This window comes from Rana temporaria, chromosome 2, assembly GCF_905171775.1.
Source record: "Rana temporaria chromosome 2, aRanTem1.1, whole genome shotgun sequence".
Taxonomy (NCBI): domain Eukaryota; kingdom Metazoa; phylum Chordata; class Amphibia; order Anura; family Ranidae; genus Rana; species Rana temporaria.
Genome location: NC_053490.1, coordinates 384231958 through 384253364, shown reverse-complemented (window position 1 = coordinate 384253364; position 21407 = coordinate 384231958). Strand labels below are relative to the sequence as shown.

General features: G+C 42.4%; 1 protein-coding gene across 4 annotated transcripts in view; it reads right to left on the bottom strand.

Annotated features, from left to right (window-relative positions):
- The window catches only part of LOC120927326 (uncharacterized protein PB18E9.04c-like), a 54909-nt gene that overhangs the window by 3493 nt on the left and 30009 nt on the right, over positions 1-21407 (bottom strand). The window contains exons 4-9 of one of the 4 annotated variants that reach the window (XM_040337916.1): positions 16094-16777; positions 9373-9800; positions 8976-9255; positions 7880-8774; positions 1818-1932; positions 1638-1697 (exon numbers count right to left, since the gene is read on the bottom strand). In XM_040337916.1, the coding sequence (XP_040193850.1) occupies positions 1665-1697; positions 1818-1932; positions 7880-8774; positions 8976-9255; positions 9373-9800; positions 16094-16777 (2435 nt within the window). In that variant the 3' untranslated portion in view covers positions 1638-1664. Of the gene's footprint in view, positions 1-1637; positions 1698-1817; positions 1933-7879; positions 8775-8975; positions 9801-16093; positions 16778-21407 lie in introns of all 4 variants that reach the window. The other 3 variants (XM_040337917.1, XM_040337915.1, XM_040337918.1) reach the window with 3 other exon arrangements.

Sequence of the window (21407 nt, the reverse complement as noted above, 5' to 3'; positions counted from 1 at the left end):
AATCACTCTAGCAAATTATCAATTTTTATGTGAATACCTCTCTCGGATCCCATAAACATGCTATTGTGGGTAGTTCTTGGAAAGCTTAGTTGGATTGGTAAAACACTAAACTAATGTTGTACATTGAACACTCTCTGTAGCATGATCATGGCATTGTAGTAAGGAAAGCTTTCTATCTTTCCACGTTTGTATTCTACCACTTAGGTTGGTACCCCTTCTGTATTGGTTCCCCCTATTACATCTTTATTAAAAAATGTAAAGTGTTTGTTAACCCAGCATTTCATATTCCTGATATGTGTCTGCTGTACCATGTACTTGTATGAAAAGGTATCCTGCTCTCTTTGTATTGCTTCCTTGCTGCCAGTCCCCTTGCTTTCCTATTAGACACTGACACCACTAAGCAGGAAAATACTGTGGTAAATTTCTTAGCTGTGATGGAAACTCAGCCTGCTCTCCTCCAATGATTAGACTTGTCCCGACACACCCCCTGCAAGACATTCACTGAGAAGCTCAGTGTGCTGTTGCTTCTCCTCCCCCAGCTCTTATGCAGTTGAGAACAGAAGTAGAAGAAGGAATGTGATCACTTATAAAAAACAAAAAACATTATAAATACCATATATACTCGAGTATAAGCCAAATTTTTTACCACATTTTTCTGTGCTAAAAATGCCCCCCTCAGCTTATACTCGAGCCTGTCTCATCTGCATACCTTATGAGCCGTGTCATGCAGTCAGACGGTGGCCATCCAGTCTACAAAAGCCGCGCCTCCTCCTCGCCCTCGTCCATGATAGGGGAACACTCAGTTTCCCAGTGGTGAGTCAGTGTTCAGTGTTCCGCCTATCACGGACCTCCTCTCTTCCTCGTCCCACGGACGAGAGGAGGTCCCTGATAGGCGGAACACTGACTCACTGCTGGCTGCTGGGAAACTGAGTGTTCCACCTATCACGGATGAGGACGAGGAGGAGGCGTGGCTTTTGTACACTGGATGGCCGCCTTCTGACTGCAATGCATGACATGGGCTGATTAGGTATGGCACAGTGAGGCGTGCAATGGGCACAGTGAGGCGTGCAATGGGCACAGTGAGGCATCCAATGGGCACAGTGGGGCGTGGAATGGGCACAGTGAGGCATGCAATGGGCACAGTGAGACATGCAATGGGCACAGTGAGGCTGCAAATGGGCACAGTGAGGCTGCAAATGGGCATTGTTGACCCTCTTTTCTGCTAAAAGTAGCTGCTGCATTCTCACCCTAGGCTTATACTCGAGTCAATAAGTTTTCCCAGTTTTTTGTGGTAAAATTAGGTGCCTCAGCTTATATTCGGGTCGGCTTATACTCGAGTATATATGGTACCTTTTTCCCAGCTTTTTATATCTATACACAAATATTTTGCCTTTTGTTTTAATTTAAAACAGAATAGGCTGTTTTACAAGGTGATCATTTACAATCACTTTAATAAAACCTGATTGAAAATAAAGATCTATCTATCTATCTATCTATCTATCTATCTATCTATCTATCTATCTATCTATCTATCTATCTATCTATCTATCTATCTATCTATGTTGCTGTCAGATTGTATGCTCCCTGTGTGTGTTTTTGTGGGAGCTCTGAGCTCTGAAGAAGATGGTGGAACTTACTTGTAAAGCCATGGGTGTAATAGTTACTTAATTACAGATGTATTGTTTGCCATCTCGGCACTGAAAAACAGATAAAAGGGTATTTCATAAGAATCTTTGGGTTAAATACAATAGAGAAAACATTATTCTTATTAGGATAATGGTGCAGTGCTACGTATCATCTAACCCTATTTTACTTGCCTTGCTCAGACAGCTGCTATCAGAAGCTCCATTATTTGAATTTGTGAACGCCCTGACAGGGGATGGATTAGCATCAGGAATTTCTTGGTAACACGCATTGTTCTCCAGCAGACAACTGTCAAAAAGGAACAAGTTAAAGGTAAACTGTGATATCCTTGCAAAAATGAGACCAACACTGTATTTATAGGTTAAGAAAAATGAATATGACACTGGACTAATAGCAGCCAGGGAAGAAAAGCAGCTCCAGCATAAAAAGCACAAAAGTAGTATTTTTTGTATAACCATGCTTTATTTGATTTAGCCTGTGGTACCAGATCATAAACATTATAGATAATTCTGTCATTTAACAATGCATTGTAGAAAAGTGCAGGATGTGCATACAGCAGGGGCGGACTGACCATTTGGGCACCTGGGCACTGCCCCAGGGCCCCATGCCACTAGGGGGCCCCATCAGGGTTGCCAGCCTCAGTAAAACCAGGGACAGTATGTAAAAATCTGTGTGTTTTTTTTTAACATCTGTACCTGAAATGTCCCTTTCCGACATCCTTTTGGTCTAAAAATCCCAAGATTCTAGCTGCCCCGCCTCTCCAGTACCTTTTCAATGTGTGTATGTGTATTCTGTGTGTATGTACATTGTGTGTGTGTGTGTGTGTGTATACTGTGTATGCATACTGTATGCGTGTGTGTTTATACTGTGTGGCCCCATAATCTATTGCCTATGGGCCACATAATCTCCTATTCCCGGGCCCCATGAGTTGTCAGTCCGCCCCTGGCATACAGTAGATGTTGGTGAAATCTGCGTTTTAGTTGTCTTTCTAATAGAGTTAATTAAAGCGATTGTAAACCCTCGTGGTTTTTCACCTTTATGCATAGAATAAAACCTTCTGTCATGCATCAGCCCCCCAGACTCCTCGTTTTACTTACCTAAACCCGATATTTATCGCCCTGGGGACGAGCACACCAGCTCAAGCAAGTGTCTAATGTCCTGATTGAATAGATTAATAGCAGCGCAGCCATTGGCTTCCGCTGCTGTCAATCAAATCTAGTGATGCGGGCGCTGGGGGGCGGGGCCAAGTCCTGCTGTCTGTGTCAATAGATGCAGCAGCAGAACTCGGGAGAGCTACCGCACGGGTGTCCCAAAGGAGAGCGCCTCTCCGACGGGGCACTCGAGAAGAGGAGGAGCCATGAGCACCGCTTAGGGACCCCATAAGAGGAAGATCAGGGCCACTCTGTGCAAAACCAACTGCACAGTGGAGGTAAGTATGACATGTTTGTTATTTATAAAAAACAAAACAGAAAAACAAGGGTTTAGTAAACCTTTAAGAAATAGAAACACCATCCATTTTGGCATTTTCATTGTGTAAACTCGAGTTTGGACTTTCTCTGGTTTGCCAAACACCTCCTCATTATTCACATGCAAATATAGAGAACTTTTAAAAGAGAAGTATAGGTTTAGGTTTTTTTTTTCCCAGTCATACTTACCTAGGTGGATGCAGCATGGAGACGATGCTGCATCTGTCCCCCGGTGCCTCTTCACTGAGAACCGAGCCATCGAACATTGTGGATCGCTTGGTTCTCTTGGCTTCCTGAGCAGAGAGCTGCTGACTGTCAATCAGCAGCTGTCCTTCTCTGCTCCTCCACGCTCACTGGAACGCTGAGCTGTGGAGGGGCAGGGGGCGCACGTGTCAGCCTCTCAGCGGGTTGCTGAGAGGCTGAGACTGCCATCAGTCTAGGCACCTGGCGGATACAGACTCCCAGAGTCGGGATGACGTGGTGCCTGGACTGATCTGTGTGACGTCAGCAGAGATTGGACTTCAGCCTGCTCTCTGCTGAAAACGGGTCACAGGAGTGCAAAACTAATTGTAATCCTGTGACCATTGGAGAAGCCCTGTCAAACGAGCTCAGGCTAGATTTCTTCTTTAACCACCTCAATACAGGGCTTTAAAACCCACCTCCATACTGGGCCTATTCTGGCACTTCTCTCTTACATGTACAAATCATCATTCTTTTGCTAGAAAATTACTCAGAACCCCCAAACATTATATATGTTTTTTTAGCAGACACCCTAGTGAATAAAATGGCGGTCATTGCTTTTTATCTTGCACGGTATTTGCGCAATAATTTTTCAAATGCCTTTTTTTTGTAAAATAAAATTGTTTCATAAATTTACAGTTAGCCCAATTTTTTGGTAAAATATTAAAGATGATGTTATGCCGAGTAAATAGATACCTAACATGTCATGCTTTAATATTGCGCACACTCATGGAATGGCGCCAAACTTCGTTACTTAAAAATCTCCATTGGCGACACTTTAAAATTTTTACAGGTTACCAGTTTAGAGTTACACAGGAGGTCTAGTGCTAGAATTGTTGCACATGCTCTAACGCACGCGGCGACACCTCACATGTGTGGTTTGAACGACGTTAACATACGTGGTTGGGACTTATGTGTGTGTTCGCTTCTGAGCGTGAGCTACCGGGGACAGGGGTGTTTTAATTTTTTTTATTTTACTTATTTATTTTTTACACGTTTTTTCCTTTTTTTTTTTCGATCGCTTTTATTCCTATTACAAGGAATGTAAACATCCCTTGTAATAGGAATAGTGTGTGACAGGTCCTCTTTAAGGAGAGATGCGGGGTCAATTAGACCCCACATCTCTCCTCCAGGCTGGAAAGAATGAGATTGTGAAAAAAAATTCACAGATCTCATTCTTACTAGCTGCAATTGCGGTTTGTTTACTTACGGGTACCCGGGCCTGACGTCATCACATAGCGCCCAGGCCTCCGACGGTCATAGAGATGACTGGTGACCATCTGGTCACCAGTAATCTCTATGCTGCACATCCGGCGGACGGCGATCATCTCTCCGGGCCCCTGATGGGACGGGAGAGCCCGGAGAAGCACCGGATGGCGGTGGGAGGGGGGATGTCCCCTCCCGCCGCCTGTAAGAACAATCAATCGGCGCTATGATTGTTCTTACGGTGCGCAGGATTGCCGCCGGAAGAAAATGATATCTGAATGAAGCCTCTAGGTGCAGGCATCATTCAGATATCGCCGCACAAAGTACAGGACGTCATATGACTTCCACCCGGGATAACAGATCCCCTTTTTGGACGTCATTTGACGGCGTGCGGGTTTAAAGTGGTTAAAGGGGTTGTAAAGGTAAATAAAAAATTCCCTAAATAGCTTCCTTTACCTTAGTGCAGTCCACCTTCACTTACCTCATCCTTCGATTTTGCTTTTAAATGTCCTTATTTCTTCTGAGAAATCCTCACTTCCTGTTCTTCTGTCTGTAACTCCACACAGTAATGCAAGGCTTTCTCCCTGGTGTGGAGAAAGCCTCTTAAGGGGGAGGGGGTGATCAGGAGAGTCAGGACACTCTCTACTTTGCAGATAGAGAAAGGAGCTGTGTGTTAGTGGGCGTCCTGACACTCCTGCTCTCCCCCTCCCCCCTCAAGAGGCTTTCTCCACACCAGGGACTGCACTAAGGTAAAGGAAGCTATTTAAGGAAAACATTTTTTACCTTTACAACCCCTTTAAGCCTATCCCATACAAGTAAAACCCTGTCTTGATACATCCATCCACAAAAACATCTAAGCATCATAACACCAATGTATAAGAGGCCCTGCACTTTTTGCTGGAACATTTAAACTGTCCTTTCTAAAGCTCTGGAAGGGTTGATGTCTGCATAGCAAGAATTTTCTCCCAGAGAGTGCATCAACAAAAACTTTCTGTTCCACACCTGTATATCATGAATATGGGGGAGCTCAAGTGGGGAAAGTATTGACATAGCTGAAAAAAAACCCCAATGGCTTAAAATGGATGTGGTCCAGAAACACTTAGACAAAATAAAGGTGGACAAAACACCTGGACCAGATGGCTTACACCCATGTGCCTCAAAGGGATGAGCTCTGTTATTTCAAAGCCATCGATTCTAATTTTTGGAGACTCTTCAATGACTCAAGTAAGCTGTTTACAAGGTCATTTAGAGCTTGTGACTGTGAAAAAGAAAGCAAATATATGAAATGTCTTCTTCAGCTCTGTGTATACAACTCTCCATTTAACTACCTCAACTCTGGAAGGTATTGCCCCCTTTAAGACCAGGCCATTTTTTGGTATTTAGCACTGCACTAATGTAATTGGCAATTGCTGTAGCAAATTACATTTATATCATCTTTTTCACACAGGTAGCTTTCTTTTGGGGGTACTTGATCACCACAGTTGTTTTTAGTTATTATATAAATGAAAAAAGACTGAATATTTTGAATAAACAAAAACAACATGTTTTTTACTTTCTGTTATAAAACATATTCAATAAATAAATAAATAAAATAAAATGTCTTCATATATTTAGACCAAAATGTATTCTGCTACATGTCTTTGGTAAAAAGAATCCTATTAAGTGGATGTTGATTGGATTTCCTGAAAGAAAACTTAGCTTAAAGGAGCTGTAAAGGTTTGTGCTTTTTCACCTTAAAGGGGTTGAAAAGGTAAAAGTTTTTTCACCTTAATGCAGTCCCCCCATTTTACTTACCTGACCCCTCGAAAGTCCCGCGCTCGCCCCGACATCCTCTTTGCCGCTCAGCCTGGCCATTAATTGGTTACAGTGGATGAACTAAAAGCAGCGCAGCCATTGGCTCGTGCTGCTGTCAATCACATCCAATGATGCAGCGCGCGGGGGGGTGGGGCCGAGTGATACAGTGAGTGGCTATGGCCGCCGGCTGTATCACGGGAGCGCGCCCGCAAGAACTCAACACCATGCAAGCTCTCTCGCATTAAGGTGTTGAGTCCTTGCGCGGGGGGGCGAGACAGCCGCCGAGGGACCCCAGAAGACCAGGTTCGGGGCCACTCTGTGCAAAACGAGCTGCACAGTGGAGGTAAGTATAACAAGTTTGTAATTAAAAAAAAACATTTTTTTTGTCTTTAGTGATCCTTTAATGCATTCTATGCATTAAGGTGAAAAAACACCTCGCTGTCATGGCCCCCCCCTATTTTACTTAAAGTGGTTGTAAACCCACTTTTTTTACTTTTACCTACAGGTAAGCCTATAACAAGGCTTACCTGTAGGTAAGGAGAATATCTCCTAAACCTGCACGGTTTAGGAGATATTCCCCTCGCAATGGGGGCGGCGCATGCGCAGGGGGGAATCCACAGCGAAAGGACCGGCATCCGCCGGACCCTGCCGATTTTAAATCTCCCACGCGCACGCGCGGGAGTGACGTCATCGCCGCTCCAGCCAATCACAGCGCTGGAGCGGCGATACCCGGAAGACACGCCGGAGCAAGATGACATCCTGCTTGGCGTGGACCAGGTAAGTGGTGTTCACCTCGTTCCGAGGTAAGTATTTCATAATCGGCTAGTATGCGGTGCATACTAGCCGATTATGCCTTTTGCCTTGCAGGTTTAAAAAAAAAAAAAAAAAGTTTATGCGGTTTACAACCGCTTTAACTGAGCCCGTTCACCTGCTGTGCACATCCCCCAGCATCCTCTTCTCCATGGAGTCTGACGGTTGATTGGATAAATTGATAGCAGCGCAGCCATTGGCTCCTGCTGCTGTCAATCACATCCAATGATGCGGCTGCCTGGGGCGGGACCGAGTCATACTGTATGACACAGGAGCGTGCCTGCAAGCTAACCCCCTTGGGAAAGAGCTTCCCAGAGGGGGTTAGCTTTAGCGGGGAGGAGCCGAGACAGCCCCTGTGGGACCCCAGAACAGCAGGATCGGGGCCACTCTGTGCAAAATGAACTGCACAGTGGAGGTAAGTATGACATGTTTGTTATTTTAAAAAAAATCGAACCTTTACTATCACTTTAAAGACAGACAGCTGTGCACTAAAAATGAAAAATTGGATCATAAGTAGTTTTACTGTTTTCCTAGTGGAAAGCAAACTTCTCCAAGAGTTAACAAAATCGCTCCAGAAATTTAGTTCTTACTTCATTAGAATTAGGTTGGCCCCGGTTCTATTACAATCCTTACTACTATGCCAATACTCATTTTGTGATTAATACATGGCTCATGGCATGCTTCAAACTCAGTATATAATGTTGCAGCATGCAACCTACTTTTTAGTTTTATAGTTGTCAAAGAAAGTTTGGTCTTCAGATGTGTCATTTCCAAAGGCAAACCAGGAATTAACCAGTATAACATGCTTTCTTGAATTGCTGCTGTCTTGTGCTTCCAGAACCACATGAAGAGGTGTATTACTAGTGGAATTATATAGAGGAATGTATAGAAAATTGATAAGCTCAGAGCTGCCAAAGATAGATATTGTTAGTTTGATGGTTTGAGGGGCATTAGTTGGGGTCACTGTGTGTGTCTGAGTAAAACTAGTAGGAGTACTTGCTGTGGGTGAGTTGGTTGTTTCTGTAAGAGTAGTGTCAGTGTCAGTGACAGAAGTTGTATCAGTTAGCATACTTGTAGTTTGTGTGTCAGTAGTAGGAGTACTTGTTTGGTGTGAGGTGCTTGTTTCTGTGACAGTAGTGTCAGTGACAGAAATTGGATCAGTTCCCACACTTGTAGTTTGTGTGTCAGTAGTAGGAGTACTTGTTTGGTGTGAGGTGCCTGTTTCTGTGACAGTAGTGTCAGTGACAGAAATTGGATCAGTTCCCACACTTGTAGTTTGTGTGTCAGTAGTAGGAGTACTTGTTTGGTGTGAGGTGCTTGTTTCTGTGACAGTAGTGTCAGTGACAGAAATTGGATCAGTTCCCACACTTGTAGTTTGTGTGTCAGTAGTAGGAGTACTTGTTTGGTGTGAGGTGCCTGTTTCTGTGACAGTAGTGTCAGTGACAGAAATTGGATCAGTTCCCACACTTGTAGTTTGTGTGTCAGTAGTAGGAGTACTTGTTTGGTGTGAGGTGCTTGTTTCTGTGACAGTAGTGTCGGTGACAGAAATTGGATCAGTTCCCACACTTGTAGTTTGTGTGTCAGTAGTAGGAGTACTTGTTTGGTGTGAGGTGCCTGTTTCTGTGACAGTAGTGTCAGTGACAGAAATTGGATCAGTTCCCACACTTGTAGTTTGTGTGTCAGTAGTAGGAGTACTTGTTTGGTGTGAGGTGCTTGTTTCTGTGACAGTAGTGTCGGTGACAGAAATTGGATCAGTTCCCACACTTGTAGTTTGTGTGTCAGTAGTAGTAGTAGTACTTGTTTGGTGTGAGGTACTTGTTTCTGTGACAGTAGTGTCAGTGACAGAAGTTGTATCAGTTCCCACACTTGTAGTTTGTGTGTCAGTAGTAGGAGTACTTGTTTGGTGTGAGGTGCTTGTTTCTGTGACAGTAGTGCCGGTGACAGAAATTGGATCAGTTCCCACACTTGTAGTTTGTGTGTCAGTAGTAGTAGTAGTACTTGTTTGGTGTGAGGTACTTGTTTCTGTGACAGTAGTGTCAGTAACAGAAGTTGTATCAGTTCCCACACTTGTAGTTTGTGTGTCAGTAGTAGGAGTACTTGTTTGGTGTGAGGTGCCTGTTTCTGTGACAGTAGTGTCAGTGACAGAAGTTGTATCAGTTCCCACACTTGTAGTTTGTGTGTCAGTAGTAGTAGTACTTGTTTGGTGTGAGGTGCTTGTTTCTGTGAGAGTAGTGTCAGTGACAGAAGTTGTATCAGTTACCATACTTGTTTGGTGTGAAGTAATGGCAGGGCCACAATTTGTATCAGTTTCCACACATGTAGTTGTTGTTGTTGTTTCAGTAATAGTAGCCGTGGTTTCAGCAGAAATGCTTGTTTGTGTTGCATGAGATGTAGAGATTGACGTGGGAGCGGTGGGTGAAATAGGTAAAGTTGTGTCGGTTGATGTGGGAGTAGTGGTTGTAAGAATTAAAGTGCTATGAAGGGTTGAGGATGCGGCAGGTGTGATAGTTGAAGTGTCGTTATTTGCGGAGGGTGATGTGTGAGTGGTAGATATACTAGTTGGAGTTGTTGGTGTGGTTGTAGTTGTTGGTGTGGTTGTGGTTGTAGTTGTTGGTGTGGTTGTTGCAGGAGGTACTGGTTCTGAAACAGAAAAAAAATGTTACTGGTTTAACATAAGCAATGCAGTAAATACTTGTAATTTTACTTCACTTGATAGTTCAGCATATCCTAGGAATTAACCCCTAAGTATAGTATGTTGGGGCTGACACTGCTGACCTCTTCTTTAAGAATGTTAGTTCTCTGGCTGCCATTTTCATGCATTGGTTTAAAAGGGTCTCTGACCTGGAACAGGCATAAAGTTCAGGAATTCTAACACTTATGCCACGTATACACAACTGTTTCTCATGACGAGAAAAATTAAATTTTTTAAATTGGTCGTCAAAAACGATTCGGTGTAGGCTCCAGAGCATTTTTGTCTACGTAAAATGGCCATTAAAAATTTAGAACCTGCTCTATTTTTTATCGTCGTTTTTCACGGTCGTGTGTACGTTTTAACGAGGTGGAAAAAAACGCACATGCTCAGAAGCAAGTTATGAAACGGGAAATTAGCATAATCAGCTCAAAGGGTGGCGCCATTCGAATGGAACTTCCTATTTATAGTGCGGTCGTACGTCAACGCGATTTGCGCGAGCATTTTTTATCACGACCGTGTGTATGCAATGCAGGCTTGAGAGAAATGACGTTGAGAAAAACTTTGTTTTTTTCCATGACATGAATAACGGTTGTGTGTACGCGGCATTAGGCCTCATGTACACTGCTGCTGCTAAACGGATGTTCAGAGGCAGTTGGACACTTTTTCAATGTTATCTTATGTGTACATGTACACAGGTTGTTTTACTATCGTTTTTAGGCAGTTGCGTTTATAGGTGCTTATAATGAGTTCAGACAATGACGTTTCTTTAGTTTCAGACGCTAAACGCTTCTAAACGCAGTAACCCGCATTTAGCAGCCTTTCGTTTATAGGTGTTTTTCGTTTTTGCCCATTTAAAAAAAATAAAAACACTTCTAAACGCAAACGTGGAAAAACGCTGCTAAACGTGGCATGTAAACACGGCAAAACAGATATTTTAAGGGCCAGTTCACACCACATGCAGTCCAGTGCATTTTTTTCTGCATCAAAAACACATGGAAAGTAGGTTATATGGTTTTCAATGGCATAGTTCACACCAGTGCTTGCAATTCCAGGGCGTTCCAGTTCCATAAAAAAAAAGTAGTACATGCTGCATTTTACCTGCACTGGACTGTACTGGAACGCTGTAAAATGCATCAAAAATGCACTGGAACGCACCGGAACGCACCTAAATGCACCAAAAACACAAGAACACAATTGTACTTATTTAAGGTTAAGAAAAAAGTGGGGTGAAAAAAAGCACTGGACTGCATCAAAAACGTACCAAAAACGCACTGGAACGTATCAAAAATGCATCAAAAACGTGCATGCAAAAAAATCACCTGGAACGCATCCGGATTGCGTTTCTATGGTGTGAACTGGCCCTAAACATGGGTTACTATCTGTCAAGTTAAATAGTTCAGGAGAGGTTGTAAAAATGTCCTGTGTACATGAAGTCCTATTGAAGACATACACTGTACTTGTTCTCAGTCAGTGAATCAAATGTATTAAAGTCAGGCACAGCCAGGCAGCTAGCATCTTCTAAAGAGGGCCAACAATGGCAGTCGCAATATTTTTTCAATGAGAAAATCTCTTTAAAGGGGTTGTAAAGGTTTGTTTTTTATTTTCTAAATAGGTTCCTTTAAGCTAGTGCATTGTTGGTTCACTTACCTTTTCATTCGTTTTCCTTTCTAAATGTTTTATCACTTTGTCTGAATTTCTCACTTCCCGTTTCTCCTCAGTAAGCTTTCCATTTCCACCATCATCCGAGCGGTGGTTAGTCAGCCAGAACAGCTTACTGAGGAGGAACAGGAAGGGAGAAATTCAGACAAAGAAAAACAGATTAGAAGGGAAATGGAAGGAAAAGGTAAGTAAACCAACAATGTGCTTAAAGGAACCTATTAAGAAAATAAAAAAACAAACCTTTACAACCCCTTTAAGGGAACTTGTACTGAGAAATTCTGGAGGCTGTAAATTCTTACTATCTGGAAAATCCTAACTTCTTGGCTAATCAAATGACAATCGTAGCCTACATATTGCTTTAACTCTACACATGCACTTTAGCGACTGAGAACACACACCGACTTTATCAAAAGTTTATGTTGACGTCATTGCAATTATTTACTTTCTAACTTATTAAAAATTGATTTTCCTATGTAGGGCAGAGCAACAGATTTGCTTACAAATAACTGCCTTTCTCCCCAATTGCATACATTTACCTACCCCTTATCCTCCTCTACCCTAGCTACTTCACTTGGCCACCAGAAATAAAGAAAGGAAGCATTTTGCAAGCTATAAAGTGTGACTTAGAGCTTACAGAGGTCTGAGAACTCTGACCCCATCACTACATGACAATGTTGGATGCCTGAGCGGCCAAGCACTGAGCTGCCTTGTGGGAGGAAGAAGATTGAGTCACGTGCTTTCCATATTTGGAAGTAATAGGTATTTCTTCCTTGAGAATTTCTCTCCGCTCCCAGCAAACAATGAGAAGATAAACATGTACAGCTGGGAATACCACCAAACAAGTGAGTCTTCTGCCTTGCTCTGCATGAGTACAGGATCATTGTAGAAAAATGTCCTCATCCTGGCTTCCAAATAAGTTCCTCATCTTCTCATACTAAACACATATTGATTAGCCTTAAAGCAGAGCTCCACCCTAAAGTGGAACTTCTGCTTATCGGATTCCTCCCCCGCTCCGGTGCCACAATTGGCACCTTTCGGGGGGGGAAGGGGGGGACAGAATACCTGTCAAAGACAGGTATCCTTTCCCACTTCCGGGAGTTCGGCCGCGGCTGTGATGTCACCGTGGGGCTCCTCCTCCCCCGGCCTCTAGGCTAATAGGAGAGAGGAGCGGGGCCTCGTGCATACGCAGTAGGGTTCTCAGCGTGAAGCCGAAAGGCTGTCGGGCGCAATGGCGATGGAAGCACCCGACAGCTGATGGTAACATCAGCCGCGGTGCCAACATCGAGGGACTGCAGGATAGGTAAGTTTCCATTTATTACAAGCCAGCAGCTGCAGTATGTGTAGCTGCTGGCTTTTAATTTTTTTTTTTCACCGGAACACCCCTTTAAGTGAAGAAACAGGGCATCTTGTCACCCAGACTTTCCATAAAATACAGTATTGCTAGAAAACTTTTAGGAGGACACAGGAATGTGTAATGCCTCGTACACACTGCAGGATTTCTGACGGGAAAAGTTCCAGTCGGAAATCCAGAGGGGAAAGCCGAGAACCTGCTCGGGCAGTCTTGCCCTTACACACAGGCGGTTTTCCCGACAGGAAAACTGCGATGAAGCTTTGGTCGGGAATCCTGTCCGTGTGTATGCTCCATCGCAATTTTTCCCTTTGGGAAAACTGCCAAAAAACACCGGGCAAAAGTCCACCTGTTTTCCCGGCGGGAAAGAAGAGAGCTGCTTCTCTTTTTTTGTCCGGCGGTTTTTGGGCATTTTTTCAGTCGGAAAAAAACTGCAAGGAGCATACACACGGCCGGGATTCCCGGCCAAAAGCTCTCCATTAGGGGAAAGAGCTGACTTATTCTGAGATGGGTTGGGTTTTAAGGGTTTTAGGAAATGTGAATGACATCAATGTCTATCAAGAACTCATATAGAAATACTGGGTGGACTAACACTTTAATGGGTGGACTAACACTTATGCCTTGTACACACGATCGGAATTTCCGATGGAAAAAGTCTGATGGACTTTTTCCATCGGATATTTCGATCGTGTGTAGCCCCATCAGAGTTTTTTCATCGAATATTCAGAAGAATTCTGTCAGAGTTTAGATATAGAACATGTTCTATTTTACTCCGATGGAATTCCGTTGGAATTCTGATGTGATTTGGCCGGGCAAAAGCCAGATCGTGTGTACGGGGCATTTGGCTTGTGCAGGTATTAGATGCTGAAGCAAGAAAATGTCAATATGAGAATGCATTCTTTCAGGTTCTGTTAAGAAACATGGATCACATTATGGCAAGTTTGTACATTGTCGCCAATGACCAGCAATTGGCACTTTGATAAAGTATATTTGTTTTTAGACATGTGCAGAACAAAAAAATTTGCTTAGTTTCGTTTTGATTTATTATTTACATAAATTTGTTTAGTTAAATTCGATTTAACCCGTTTAATTCGTTTTCGGAATTCATTTATACGATGCAAATCAATTCTCATTTTTAAAATTCAAATCGTTTTAAAATTCAAATCATTTTCCAATTCAAATCATTTTCTTATTTCCAAAGAGAATAACATAGAATAGAAAATAAAGGAATGGAATAGAAAAAAATAATAGAATAGAAAATAGTATAACAGAAAATAAAACAATAGAATATAATTGTAAAACAGAACATAGTTTTCGAATTCAAATAGTTTTCAAATTCAAAAAGTTTTTGATATTGAAACGTTTTTGATATTGAAAACTATTCGAATAGCTTTTGAATTCAAATAGTTTTCCAATTTCCAAAGTGAATAAAATAGAATACAAAATTAAGGAATGGAATTAAAAAAAATAATATAACAGAAAATAAAAGAATATAATATAATAGAGTAAAACAGAACAAATTAGATTAGTAAATAAAATAGAATATAATTGAATAGAATAGAAATGAATAGAATAGAAAAAAAAGGATATAATAAAATAGAAAGAATATAACTATCTTCTGAAATTTGAATAGAAATGAATGGAATAGTAAAGAATACAAAAAAATAGAATGGAATAGAAATTTGAATTGAAATAGAATAGAAAAGAATAGATTAGAATAGAAAATAACAGAATAGTATAGAAAAAAACAACAGAATAGAAATAAAATAACCATCTTCCTATTCTAATCAATTATTTTCTATTCTATTCAAAACAATTGATATTTTTGAATTTTGGGAAATGGTTATATTCTTTCTATACTATTCTATTGTTTTTTTTAATTCTATTATTTTTCTATTTGTTTATTCTATTCTATTCTTTTCTTTTCTTTTATTTTATACTCTATTCTATCCTTTTCTATTCTATTCCTTTCAAATTCAAAATTATTCTATTTGCAATTCGAATTTCGGAAGATGGTTATATTCTTTCTATACTATTCTGTTTTTTTTATTTTCTCTATACTAGTCTGTTATTTTCTATTATATATATTATTCACTTTGGAAATTTGAAAACTATTTGAATCCAAAAACTTTTCGAATTTGAAAACGATTCGAATTTGAAAACTATTTGACAACAAATCGAATTTGCAAACTTTTCCAATTTAAAAATGATTTGAATTTGAAAACTATTAGAAAAAAAATTAAATTTGCAAACTTTTCAAATTCGCAATCTTTTAAAAAAAAACGATTTGAAAAGATTAGAATTCCGTCCCATTTTTTTTCCGTTAGTTTGGATTTGTTGAAATTCAGTACAGTGGAACATCGGATTGCGAGTAACGCGGTTAACGAGCGTTTCACAATACGAGCACTGTATTATTTAAAATCCTAACTCGGTTTGCGAGTGTTGTCTCGCAAAACAAGCAGGATTCAAGCCAAAGCGGTGTGCAGTACCGCATTTGGCCTGAGGTGGGGGGGCACGGGAGCTGAGCATAGCCGAACGGAGCCAATCTGCGCCAATCGGAAATGAACGAAAAGACTCGGAAATACGCCTTTCCCGAGCCTTTCCGAGGTTTGCCGAGGTCAGCAGAACTGTCCTCGGGCCTTTCCGTGTGTTCCCGAGGCTCTCCGGCGCCCCCCCCACCTCTGGCCGCATGCGTGCGGTATTGCATGTCATTGAAGTCAGAACAAGTTATTTTTGTATCCATTGACTTCAATGGTGAAACTCGCTTTAATATGCGAGTACTTTGGATTACGAGCTTTCTCCTAAAACGCATAATGCTCGTTATCCAAGGTTCCACTGTTCTATTGTAATTCGGAAATTCGAATGCATCCGAATTTCCGAAAAACAAAAAATTTGTCCGAAATTAAATTCGGAACAAAACTAACTGCACATTGCCTATTTGTATTCATAGTGGCAGTTGCATCACAAACTCATGTAAAATGCATTGGCCTGCGGTTGTCATACCTTTCTAATGCAAAAAAAAAAAAGAAACAAAATGGATTATAACTGGCTACACTATGCAATGGAAAGTGAACTCTGCTGAAGACACCAGTCTACTGTACCCTGCAAAATAATCACTTTCAATCACAGTATTCCAAAGTCTTTCATGAGATTTTGAAAAGTGCATTTTTAAATGCATTTATGTGCACAAGCACACAATTTTTTTGGTACTTTTATTTATAACAAACCGCTCACCTGTACAATAGACCGCATACTGCGTTATGCCCGAAAACTTGTAAGCATAGAAACTTCCGCAATCTTTTGCTTGAATGTTCGGGCCCGTGGTTGGGTTTTTTGAGTTGACCAGAAGAGGAACCGTTGTTATGTTTTGTGTAATAGTTGTATGCGCCACTCCAAGAGAAAAAGGTGTAAGAGATCCACATTTCATGTAGCCAGCATTTAATTCTCTCATTCTAAAACCTTCTGTATAATGAAACCACCCATAGTTATAGCGATCAGTCTGGAATACCCCAGTGGTATTAATCGTGTACAGTCTGTTGTTTGCATCAAGGGGTTGAGAAGAAGTACATGGATCAACACATTGTAAAACTCCATTCGTTCTTAAACAGTCCTTTCCAGCCTCACAAGGATTGACTGGGCAAGGAACACTTGCACTGTAAGCACACAGGTAGACGCCATTCCTATTATAGCAGGTACTGGCACATATGTTTTCACCGATCTGGCATTCATTAATATCCTCACACTTTTTTAACTGGGGACTCCACTTGTATCCTTTTGGGCAGGAGGCATTATTTGAAGACGCCAAGGCTGTACAGGTAATACCATTTCCAACATATCCAGGCTTGCATGCACATGTTATATAATTATCCATTTCTATGCAAGTGGCACGTTTGTGGCAATAACTGCATTGTGAGGCATCTGTAAAGAAAAAAAGATATCAAATATTACATAACATCTACTGTATTGCAGATTTATATTTACTTTAGAGTCTTACTTTTAAATCCAGTGAAATAGATGTTTGTATCGAAGTAGGCAAATAAAACACGTAAAAAAAAAAAAATGCATCACAGCAAAAAAAAATTAAGTGTGGCCTTATGGCCAACCGAAGGAGTTGCCACATCAGGCTTTCAATTCTGTTACTGGCGTGATTTTTAGGTAAAAAAAAAAACTTCACAAAAGAAATTCTAAAAAAAAAAAAAACTTGTTTAAGTTAACTGTTGTGCGGCATATGCTTCGTACACACGTACGAGATTTCCGACAGGAAAAGTTCCCATCGGAAATCCGGAGGGCAAAGCCTAGAACCTGCTCAGTTTAGTCTTTTCCCCTAGACACGGATGGTTTTCCCGACAGGAAAACTGAGGTGGAGCCAGGGGCGGACTGACTACTCATGGGGCCCCCAGGCAATAGGAAAATAATGGGGCCCCCAGGCAATAGATTATGGGGCCACACAGTATACACACACATACAGGCCCGGATTCTCAGTGGAGATACGACGGCGTATCTCCAGATACGCCGTCGTATCTCTGCGTTGCGCCGTCGTATCTATGCGCCTGATTCTTAGAATCAGTTACGCATAGATATCTGTTAGATCCGACAGGCGTAAGTCTCTTACGCCGTCGTATCGTAACTGCATTTTTACGCTGGCCGCTAGGTGGCGCTTCCGTCGAATTCCGTGTCGAGTATGCAAATTAGCTAAATACGCGAATTCCCTAACGTACGCCTGGCCGACGCAGTAAAGTTACGCCGTTTACATTAGGCTTTTCCCGGCGTATAGTTGCCCCTGCTATATGGTGGCATAAGTGCGGCGTAACAATGTTAAGTATGGCCGTCGTTCCCACGTCGAAATTTGAAAAAGTTACGTCGTTCGCGTAAGTTGTCCGTGAATGGGGCTGGACGTCATTTACGTTCACGTCGAAACCAATGACGTCCTTGCGGCATACTTTGGAGCAATGCACACTGGGAAATTCCACGGACGGTGCATGCGCCGTTCGGGAAAAACGTCAATCACGCCGGCCGATTTACGCTACGCAGCCGCAACTTACGGAGCAAGTGCTTTGAGAATACAGCACTTGCCTGTCTAAGTTGCGGAGGCGTAACGTAAAGCGGATACGTTATGCCCACACAAAATTACGCCGCTGGGCGAGAATCTGGCCCACAGTATATATACACACACTGATAAGGTACTGGAGAGGCGGGGCAGCTATAACCTTGGGATTTAAAAAAAACACACAGATTTTTACATACTGTCCCTATTTTTACTGGGGCTGGCAACCCTGATGGGACCCCCTAGTGGCATGGGGCCCTTGGGCAGTGCCCGAGTGCCCGAATGGTCAGTCTGCCCCTGGATGGAGCTTTGGCTGGGGATCGTGTGTATGCTCCATTGCAGTTTTTCCCATAGGAAAACTGCCAAAAACCGCCGGGCAAAAGTCCGCCGGTTTTCCCAGCGGGAAAAAAGAGTTTATTTTCTTGTCCAGCAGTTTTTGCACAGTCGGAAAAATGTCCAAAAGCTCTCCTCACAGTTTTTACGTTGGGAAAACTGATCGGGTGTACGAGGCAATAGAGCCAAACATACTGAACAATTAAAAACAATGTGCTGCCGAGCAATAACTTTGTACAAACCCACATTATTGCACATTGAAGTGTTCCTCGTGTAGCCCCACTAGCTTCCTTGGACTTTAGGTCTGCAACAGTACCAGAAGAGAAGAAGTGTCATTCGTACAGATGGGGTGGTGGGCATTTTTTATTGGAGACTGGGGAGGACTGGGATTGGCTGCCTTTCCGGGACTGGGTTTTAGCCTTACCCACTAGATTGACTATGAGGAGAGCCCAAACTTGAAAGTTGTGTCTGCTGTGTAAAGGAATGTCCTGTTTGCTAGGACCAAGAGCCAGACTCCTACAGCTCACAAAGGCCATCTGTGTTCCCACTGGGCACCAGAGAGGTTTGCAGGGTCAGAGATGCATTTGCCCTCCCTGGTGTGTGATGTGAGCAGTGGAACCTAAAGAACTGTGCTGTGAAACCACAACCAGGAGAGGCAGCCTTGTGCTGCTGTGCTGTTCTTTATAGAGTGAGAGTCTAAAGCCTCATACACACGATCGGATTTTCCGCAGACAAAGCATAGGACTTTTGTCCGAAGGGCATTGGCCATGAACTTGTCTTGCATACAAATGGCACACAGTTGTTGGCCAACAAACACAAAACTACATGTTTTTTCAGCTCTTTAGCGCCACCTTCTGCTAATGTTTTGTTTGGTGAGCATTGCTTCCGAGCATGCGTGTTTGTACTTTTGTCCAAAGGACTTGTGTACACGCACTCGGATAATCCGACAACACACATTTGTTGGCGGACAATTTTAAAGCATGCTATCCAACATTTGTCCAGTGAAAATCCGACAACAATTGTCAGATGTCAACGGTCAGATTTTCTGCCAACAGCCTGCCATCACACAATTCCCGTCGGATATTCCGATCGTGTGTACGACGCTTAAAGCCTTGTACACACAATACGATTGTTGGCAGGGGATTGTCTGTTGACAGACCGTTGTCCCAAAAGCTGACCGTTAGTACGCTCCTTGCGACAATTGTTGTCCAACTTCCTGCCAACAAATGTTGCATGACATGCTAGTCAATTTTCGGCGGACAACGGTGTGTCGTCAGATTTTCTGATGGTCAGTACACAAATCTGTCACACAAAAGTCAAAAGTACAAACATAATGAAGAAATTCAGCGCTGGAAAAATTAAACTAAATAAACCTAAAAAATTGCAAGCCAGCACTGAAGGATAAATTCAAATAGAAATCCCAATAGTGATCAATGGTAATAAAGTGCAGCGCAAAGACATACAAATTTAAACAACATCAAAAATAGTGATCAGATAAATATAAAATTAAGACTCTGATAATGACACAAAGAGAAATCCATAAAGTGCATCAGTGAAAAAAAGTCCAAAGGTGCTCCAAATAATGAAGTGACTATTCGTGATAAACATCAGAAACGGTGATCAACAGGAAGGTTCCTCCACCACTAACTACAGATGGCCCCTCACCTCAGCCATTCGACCATGGCTAGGTCACAAAGCTTTTGAAAAACCTCCAAGGTAAGTACAGGACACTTCCAAGTTAAAAAGGTGTACAGCAGGCAGCAGGCAGCAGACGGCTCAGCACTCCCAAAGACCACGGAGAAATTTGTATGTCTTCTTTCTTGGCAACTCTGTATTGTTTGGCAGCTGTGTAAATCTTGGGACTCAGCTCTCTCCCTGGCAAACTGTCTGCCTCCTATATCGCATTCTGTCCCAAGGGTGCGGATACGTTTTGGCCGCCGTTGCAGCCAATCAGAGTCTTCCTCTCTCTCTCTCTGCTCACTCTCCTTCTCCAGTAGCCCTTTTCATAAATGACCTTAAATGTCTATTATTTTTTGCCCTTAGATCCCACAGTTAGCTTGGGCCTTGATGTTTCCTTGGTAACCATCTACGGCTACTGAAGACAAGAGCTGCGGATTTCCCTCTGTTCCTGAGCCCGTTCACCTGCTCGGCACGTCCTCTTCCCATTGATGAAAAGGGCTACTAGAGAAGGAGAGTGAGCAGAGAGAGAGAGAGGAAGACTCTGATTGGCTGTAACGGCGGCCAAAACGTATCCGCACCCGTGGGACAGAATGCGATATAGGAGGCAGACAGTTTGCCAGGGAGAGAGCTGAGTCCCAAGATTTACACAGCTGCCAAACAATACAGAGTTGCCAAGAAAGAAGACATACAAATTTCTCCGTGGTCTTTGGGAGTGCTGAGCCGTCTGTTGCCTGCTGCCTGCTGTACACCTTTTTAACTTGGAAGTGTCCTGTACTTACCTTGGAGGTTTTTCAAAAGCTTTGTGACCTAGCCATGGTCGAATGGCTGAGGTGAGGGGCCATCTGTAGTTAGTGGTGGAGGAACCTTCCTGTTGATCACCGTTTCTGATGTTTATCACGAATAGTCACTTCATTATTTGGAGCACCTTTGGACTTTTTTTCACTGATGCACTTTATGGATTTCTCTTTGTGTCATTATCAGAGTCTTAATTTTATATTTATCTGATCACTATTTTTGATGTTGTTTAAATTTTTATGTCTTTGCGCTGCACTTTATTACCATTGAAAAGTACAAACATGCATGCTCGGAATCAATGCTCACCAAACAAGGGACCCAAAGGGAGGCGCTCAAGAGCTGAAATTCCTTGTAGTATGTTCGTGTTTGTGGCACGACAATTGTGTACTATTAGTATGCAAGACAGGATCCTGGCACACGCCCTTTGGACAAAAATCAGACACTTGGTTGGTCAACAATTGTATTGTGTGTATGAAGCTTTACCTGCTGTACTACTAAATACAGAGACCCTGCCATCTGCACTGAGAGAGATCCACAATGGCATGCCAGGGACATGGAATGCAATCTCCACAGAGGGAGATTAGATGAGTGAGGAGCCCCAGAGTATTGTGTAACTTCTCACCTGGCCCTTCCAGAAATGGACTGCTGATTGGAGGACACTTACCCAGCACCTCTGGCCAATTTTATATGTTTCCA